The 8562-nt window shown below is 41.0% G+C and overlaps 1 protein-coding gene across 1 annotated transcript in view; it reads left to right on the top strand.

Annotated features, from left to right (window-relative positions):
• Window positions 1–429: 429 nt before the first annotated feature.
• trmt44 (tRNA methyltransferase 44 homolog) overlaps window positions 430–8562 on the top strand; it is a 107763-nt gene continuing 99630 nt past the window's right edge. The window contains exons 1-4 of the mRNA XM_084311797.1: window positions 430–768; window positions 1013–1220; window positions 6123–6240; window positions 7852–8071. Of these exons, the coding sequence (XP_084167923.1) occupies window positions 628–768; window positions 1013–1220; window positions 6123–6240; window positions 7852–8071 (687 nt within the window). The 5' untranslated portion in view covers window positions 430–627. The remainder of the gene's footprint in view (window positions 769–1012; window positions 1221–6122; window positions 6241–7851; window positions 8072–8562) is intronic.

The raw sequence follows: 8562 nt of genomic DNA, 5'->3' as shown, positions 1-8562 counted from the left end.
TGTGTGCGTTTTTACACCCATATGAGGTTATATTCGAGCATTGCAAGAAGGCCCGCACCAGAATCTAAAATCTCATTTGGGTTACATTTTATGGGCTCGTAAATTCAGAGCCCCATTGTCTCTATGGAGCACAGTCCCGGATTTTACATACCAGTGACATCACGGACCTTCTGTCTCTTGAGTGGTGCATGTTCACACAAATACAGACTGAACTGTTCTGGGGCACCGGAATGTGAATTCTTAAAATGGGTGACATTCTCCTTTAATTGCATTTAACAGTCCTTTTAGTTTTCAATAAATTGACTCCGATTAGGTTGACAGAAAAAAAAGAACAACAGCACACTCTAGTGTTTAATTCTGGAATATCATCTCACGTCATCACAGAGCGACAATATATCCGCTGCTCCTCTTTTCCTCCCCAGTCTCCACAACAACATACAGCTACTTAACCAAATGTACTATTCTAGTGCGATATGCGTTGCAAATTATTCAGATAAATATACTCGTTCCACTTAGTTAAAGCACATGCGTTCTTTCACCGCATTTTTGCCCCGAAATACAACAGAAGAAAAGTCAACTCGTGGATTGTAAAGAACACATGGCAAACTGTTTACATGCTGTGTAACTATGTCCAAACTATTTGATATCAAGTTTCCAGGGGAATGCAAATCTTTCCCCGAGGGATTCTGGTCAGCTGTCGACGTGTGGATCAAGAAACCCCACGTTGTAAACAAACGTCTCTGTGGAGCCAAAGAGACGGACAGTAAGGTATATGTCACAAATGTATCAGTACTAAATACCTATATGTCCCTATGCCATAAATGTCATGTATGTTGTGTATGTCATAAATGTCAATATGAAATGAAAATGGGGGACCCTGATGTAAACAAAACAAACTTCTTTCTCTGGTCTGCATCCCCTTATACAATTGTGTGTATTGAGCCGTACTGTATTTGTACCCATTCTGCAATCTGTTAAATAAACGTTTCATTCATTCATTCATTCATTCAAGGACGTGGACACTGAAGCACTGGCCCTGCTGGCCTGTGGCTCTGTTGTTGACTCGAGTGATGTCCTGTGTTTCTTGACGAGAGGATCTCCTTCATCCACATCATCATCGCCACATGAGAAGGAGCCGACGTGGTCCTACAGCGTTAGAACCTTCATTCCAAAAGTGAACTGTTACGAGTCTGTTGTGCATAAAGAAGCCTTACTCAAAGGTAAGAATCGTCAAATGTATATACACTCTTTTCTGGACACTTTGTATCACAAACAGTACTGTATTTGCAAATCTGGTATGTCATAAATGTATAGATGTAGCAGTACTGTCTATCTGTATGTCATGTATGTCATTTATGTTATGATGAATTGAAAATGGGGGACCCTGATGTAAACAGGCGTGGCTCAGCGGGTAGAGCGGGTCGTCCAATGATCGAAGGGATGGTGGTTCGAATCCCGCTCAAGCCCATGTCCATCCCACTGCCGTTGTGTCCTTGGGCAAGACACTTAACCTACTTGCCTCGTATGAATGTGTATGCATGTGAATGAATGTTGGTGGTGGTCGGAGGGGCCGTAGGCGATGATTATTCGCCACGCTTCCGTGAGTCTGCCTCACTGCCTCAGGGCAGCTCTGGCTGCAATTGTAGTTTACCACCACCGGTATGACTGTGTATGAAGTGAACGAATAATGGACTCTGTAAGCGCTCTGGGGTCTCTGGGGTGTCACGAAGAGCGCTATATAAATCCAATCCATTATTATTATTATTATTATTATTAACAAGACGAAAGTCTTTCTCTGGTCTGCATCCCCTTAACAATTGTATGTATTGAGCTGTACTGAGCTGTACTTGTCACAAGGAAAGATGAAATTACCTACCTGGGTTCCATCCTAGAGGCTAATCTCTCCTGTGACAAAATGGCATCCAATGTAATAAAAAAAGTCAACCAACGAACTCGATTCTTGTACCGGATATCCTCTCTGGTAAACAAGAATACCCTGAAGACTCTGGCAGGAGCACTCATTCAAGGGTACTACGACTATGCTTGCACCTCATGGTACCAAAGCACCTCAAAGGCGCTAAAAACAAGACTACAAACATCTCAAAACAAACTGGTCAGACTACTGCTTGACCTGACTCCTAGAACCCACCTCACCCCTGCCCACTTTGACAACCTAGGATGGCTTAGAGTAGACGACAGAGTACAGCAACTTGCAATGCGCCTGGTCTACAAGATACACTACACGACCAAGGTACCCATGTACATGTCAAAATACTTCCCAAAGGTCAGTGAATACCACGATCACAACACCAGAGGGAGCTCCATAAATCATGTTAAACCCAGATTCGGCTCAAACAAGGGACTAAACACGTTTCGCAATTATGCCACATCAATGTGGAACGCCCTACCCAAAGCTGTAAAGGAATGTGGATCACTACCCACTTTCAAAACAACTCTCAAGGAACACCTACGGGAGACTGCAATTCGAAACTGGCCCCTGTAAATGTCCTAACCCAACCCCCTCCAATGTACAGACATTTACCTAGTATGGTTTTGTCAATATTCCAATGTACAGTTTTGCTTGTTTGTACAGTGTACAGTGTTCCCCCCCCAACCCCCTCCAATGTAAATTACCTAGTATGGTTGTCAATATCCCAATGTACAGTTTTGCTTGTACAGTTGTACAGTGTTTCCCTCCCAACCCCTCCCTACCCAACCCCCCCACACACCCCACCCAGCCTCCTCCAATGTACAGTTTTCACGTCAAATGTATATACTGTATATACTCCCTTTTCTCCCTTTTCTCCTCCTCCCCACCGCATGTATATATTCCCTCCCCGCCGTATGTATATTTCTCTCCCACCCACCCACCCCCTCCTAATGTACAGTCCCCTCCCCATCATATGTATATACTCTGTCAGGATCTAGGGGTAACAGTACTGTATATTGGAATACCGTTTATGTCACAAATGTATCAGTACTAAATACCTATATGTCCCTATGCCATAAATGTCATGGTATGTTGTGTATGTCATAAATGTCTATATGAATTGAAAATGGGGGACCCTGATGTAAACAAGACGAAAGTCTTTCTCTGGTCTGCATCCCTTAACAATTGTGTGTATTGAGCCGTACTGTATTGTACCCATTCTGCAATCTGTTAAATAAAGTTTTCATTCATTCATTCATTCTGGACTCTTTTTGTATCACAAACAGTACTGTATTTGCAAATCTGGTATGTCATAAATGTATAGATGTAGCAGTACTGTCTATCTGTATGTCGTGTATGTCATATATGTCCTGATGAATTGAAAATGGGGGACCCTGATGTAAACAAGACGAAAGTCTTTCTCTGGTCTGCATCCCCTTAACAATTGTGTGTATTGAGCTGTACTGTATTGTACCCATTCTGCAATCTGTTAATAAAGTTTTCAATCAATCAATCAATTCAATCAATCTGAGACGAATTTTCTGTTAGGATCTCTGTTTAACAGTACTGTATATTGCATATCGTGTATGTCACAAATGTAACAGTACTGTATATCTGTGTGTCATAAATGTCATGATATATATCTGTATATCTGTATGTTGCGTATGTCATAAATGTCAATATGAAATGAAAATGAGGGACCCTGATGTAAACAAGACGAAAGTCTTTCTCTGGTCTGCATCCCTTAACAATTGTGTGTATTGAGCCGTAACTGTATTGTACCCATTCTGCAATCTGTTAAATAAAGTTTTCATTCATTCATTCATTCAGACGAATTTTCTGTTAGGATCTCTGTTTAACAGTACTGTATATTTGCATATCGTGTATGTCACAAATGTAACAGTACAGTACTGTATATCCGTGTGTCATAAATGTCATGATATATATCTGTATGTCATGTATGTCATATATGTCATTATGAATTGAAAATGGGGGACCCTGATGTAAACAAGACGAAAGTCTTTCTCTGGTCTGCATCCCCTTAACAATTGTGTGTATTGAGCCGTACTGTACTGTACCCATTCTGCAATCTGTTAATACAATTTTCAATCAATCAATCAATAAATCAATCAATCAGACAGCTGCCAGCCTCTGGCATTTTGCCATGATAATGCTATATATGTTATATATATATTAAGGCTGTCAAATATATCGCGTTAATATCGCGTTAACTCCCGATTCTATTAATGCCACTAATTTTTTTAACTCAAGATTAACTAAATTTTTTTTTTTTTTTTTTTTTTTTACTAGACTTCACTCAGGTGTATTATTGATGCTCTCATTGATACTATGTTTGTTTCTGAAGTGTGTGTGTGTGTGTGTGTGTGTGAGAGATATAGAGAGAGATGGGGGTGAGAGAGATGAGGAAGGGGCAAAAGAGAAAAAGAGCTGGGAGAGTGTGTGTGTGAGGGAGAGAGGGGGGTGTGTGATTAATCAGCCCTTGTGTGTGTGAATGTAACAAGTTCCTAACGTTTTCTTTCCCCTATTATTTCATGCACACTTTATTCATTGTTTTAAATTATTATTTTCTTTTAAGTTATTTTGTGCATCACTCTGTTTTGAATTTGATGCAAATTTGCAATGCATGAGGGTCATCCTTTTGTGTTAAATGGCTGCACAAAGCAAGCATTTGTTGACTCGCATGTTGATAAGAGTATTAAAACTTGGAACTTGAAAAAGATCTGTTTAAGGTAAAAAAAAATTAAAAAAAAAATGCGATTAATTTGCGATTAATCGCGAGTTAACTATGGACAATCATGCGATTAATCGAGTTAAATATTTTAATCGTTTGACAGCACTAATATATATATATACTAAGGCTGTCAAATATATCGCGTTAATATCGCGTTAACTCCCGATTCTATTAATGCCACTAATTTTTTTAACTCAAGATTAAAGGACGACTCCACTTTTTTTGGAAATTAGCTTATTTAACATCTTCCCTGGAGTTAGACAAGAAGATGCATACCTTTTTTGTCTCTGTGCGTGCATTTTAGCTTTGGGAATAGACGCTCCGTTAGCATAGCTTAGCTTCATCACTGGAAGTGGGGGAGGACAGTAGCCTTACAGTGCCTTACAGTGTATTGCAAGGTCTGACATTGACCAAACTTGATATGCATGACCTTGGTGGGCTCTAGGTCAACTCCTGAAAAGGGGGTCAATGTCAGACCTTGCAATCAAAAGTTAGGGGGCGCACTGAAATTATGGCAAGGGTTATTAGCCCCCTAACTTTGATTGCAAAGTCTGACATTGACCCCCTTTTCAGGAGTTGACCTAGAGCCCACCAAGATCATGCATATCAAGTTTGGTCAATGTCAGACCTTGCAATACACTGTAAGGCACTGTAAGGCTACTGTCCTCCCCCACTTCCAGTGATGAAGCTAAGCTATGCTAACGGAGCGTCTATTCCCAAAGCTAAAATGCACGCACAGAGACAAAAAAGGTATGCATCTTCTTGTCTAACTCCAGGGAAGATGTTAAATAAGCTAATTTCCAAAAAAAGTGGAGTCGTCCTTTAACTAAATTTTTTTTTTTTTTTTTTTAACTAGACTTCACTCAGGTGTATTATTGATGCTCTCATTGATACTATGTTTGTTTCTGAAGTGTGTGTGTGTGTGTGAGATATAGAGAGAGAGGGGGGTGAGAGAGATGAGGAAGGGGCAAAAGAGAAAAAGAGCTGGGAGAGTGTGTGTGTGAGGGAGAGAGGGGGGTGTGTGATTAATCAGCCCTTGTGTGTGAATGTAACAAGTTCCTAACGTTTTCTTTCCCCTATTATTTCATGCACACTTTATTCATTGTTTTAAATTATTATTTTCTTTTAAGTTATTTTGTGCATCACTCTGTTTTGAATTTGATGCAAATTTGCAATGCATGAGGGTCATCCTTTTGTGTTAAATGGCTGCACAAAGCAAGCATTTGTTGACTCGCATGTTGATAAGAGTATTAAAACTTGGAACTTGAAAAAGATCTGTTAAGGTAATTTTTTTTAAAAATGCGATTAATTTGCGATTAATCGCGAGTTAACTATGGACAATCATGCGATAATCGAGTTAAATATTTTAATCGTTTGACAGCACTAATATATACATATGTTAATCTAAGAGATCTCTTTTTGTTTTATTCCTCTCTTCAGACTTTGACGGACAACAAGTGACCTTTATTCCATTTGAAGAGGACGCAGAGGGGCAGGTGTGTCAAAAGAAGGGCAACATTTATCAGCTAAAGCTCCTCCATCACAACTGTGAGGAATGGTGAGTGAGTGAGTGAGTGAATGTCCTTCCAGAATTCTGAATAAGGGTTCAGGAAATGCATAATTCTTTCTGCAATTCCTTCTCAATCGATGGATCAACATGACCGTAATAAATAATGTCCCTAGATCAATGTGTCCACTTCACCATTAGCACAGCAGTAGTCGGTCTAAGGATAGAGAAACGGACACGTGACCGGATGGTCACCATTTGTGCAGCAGGGTGAAGTGGAACGATAATGCTCCCTGCAACACCCACTGCTGAAGTGTCTTTGAGCAAGGCACTTAACTTTCAACTCCTCCAGTGGAGTGACAGTAGAATACGGTAGCTGTACTGTGCAGTCTGTTGTGGAATATTTTAAAGGAGCCAAACAGTGAAACTGTAGAAATTCAGATGAGTCAAATTGTATCAAAAGAACATAGTTTTATATCCTCAGTTTACAACCAGAGACCAGTGTAACACGAGCGTCTGGCCACAAAGTGAGAAAGAGCTCTGGTCAGACTTACAATTAAATACACCAGCTGGGAATGACAAATGAAAACAAAGATGAAACATAAAAAAATAAATTAAAAAAAATGGGTTTAGGGGTTTTGTCGTGTCTCACACAAGACTGATATGAAGACGACAAGAAAAAGAACAAGATGTGATTTTCTTGGACGTGTCATATCTAAGACAAGCTGGCCTGGGCCTTGGCCATTGTTTTTTTTTTTTTTTTTTACTTTATTTTGTAAGTTTGAGTTTGTTTGAGTGCACGGCTGTTTGAGTGTGCACGGCTGTTTGAGTGTGCAGTGCACGGCTGTTTGAGTGTGCAGTGCACGGCTGTTTGAGTGTGCAGTGCACGGCTGTTTGAGTGTGCAGTGCACGGCTGTTTGAGTGTGCACGGCTGTTTGAGTGTGCAGTGCACGGCTGTTTGAGTGTGCACGGCTGTTTGAGTGTGCAGTGCACGGCTGTTTGAGTGTGCACGGCTGTTTGAGTGTGCACAGCTGTTTGAGTGTGCACAGCTGTTTGAGTGTGCAGTGCACGGCTGTTTGAGTGTGCACGGCTGTTTGAGTGTGCACGGCTGTTTGAGTGTGCACGGCTGTTTAAGTGTGCACGGCTGTTTGAGTGTGCACGGCATTGCGAAAAAAGAGTATAAATGCTCAGCTAACCTTACTGTCATGCACTTGTCCTAATAAACTAACCTACACTGTAACACGCAACACTTTGATGAACATTGTTGCTCAGCTGATAGAGTTGTGCCCTTCCTGATGACTTGTGGTACAGAACTTGTAAGTCGCTTTGGATAAAAGCGCCAGCTAAATGACTAAATGTAAAATGTAAATGTCAACAAGTAAAGAAAAAAAAAAGGTAAACAAATCACGCGACAACAAAAAAATCTGTATTCAAAGCAAAGTTTTTATACACGTCAAAATATCCTGTGTCTTCATTCATGCTTGATACAGAGGGGATATGAGACAGGCCTGTGAATCAAATTCAGTTTGACTTCATTTGTGCGTGGAAATCAGTTGATGTATCAAGCGAATGAAAGAAGAATACACCTTAACCATTCACTGTTGAAACAAACATTGGTGCCGTAGCCTTGATAACTTTATAACTCCCCGTCCCCGTTTCCAGGGTGTTGGAGCTGCACGCCTTGAGGCCAGACGAGTGGTTCTCCGACGGGGTGGTCTACCCTAAGCTGCCCTGGTTCTCCAGGGACCTGCTGCCCAAACTGGTGCGCTGGGCCACAGAGAGCAACACCAGTGAGTTCAAGGCCACGCTGTCCCTGCTGCCCTTAGAGAAGTACAGCCTCGTGTACCAGCAACTCAAGGACAAGTACAAGGAGATGGTCAAGGTAAAGTGTTTAGTGTTTCACTTTCTAGTGTCTGTTAGTTTCCTGTGGTAAGTGTCGCATTGTTTTGGTGGTGCTCTAGTGGCATCTAGTGGCTAAAACTACGTAGTACGCCTTTAACTGGTCATGCGTTTGCATGGTGGGTGTGGCCAAAGACTGTGCGGGAAACGACAATGACGTAACCACTACACCTCCCTATCTTGTGTGGATAATAAAAATAGCATTTTATTGTGTTGTATTCTAGCAGGGCTGCCTGTCTGCTATACTACTAGTTCGCTGCAAGGTTCTTGGTATTTAGTCCATTAGTTGCAGAGGTTTCTTTTATAAAAATGCCTTGTGCTGACTATTTGTTATGTAAGGGATAATGTATAGCTACGAGGTCATTGTCGCAAAATAATTGACCGACACAGAGTTTAAAATACCGAGCCGCCTCGGCGAGGTGTTTTAAACGTCGGTGAAGGTCAATTATTTTGCGACAATGATCGAGTATAGCT

This window comes from Notolepis coatsorum (genome assembly GCF_963971535.1).
Source record: "Notolepis coatsorum genome assembly, chromosome: 4".
In the NCBI taxonomy this organism is placed as follows: domain Eukaryota; kingdom Metazoa; phylum Chordata; class Actinopteri; order Aulopiformes; family Paralepididae; genus Notolepis; species Notolepis coatsorum.
This window is presented reverse-complemented; position numbering and strand designations above follow the sequence as displayed.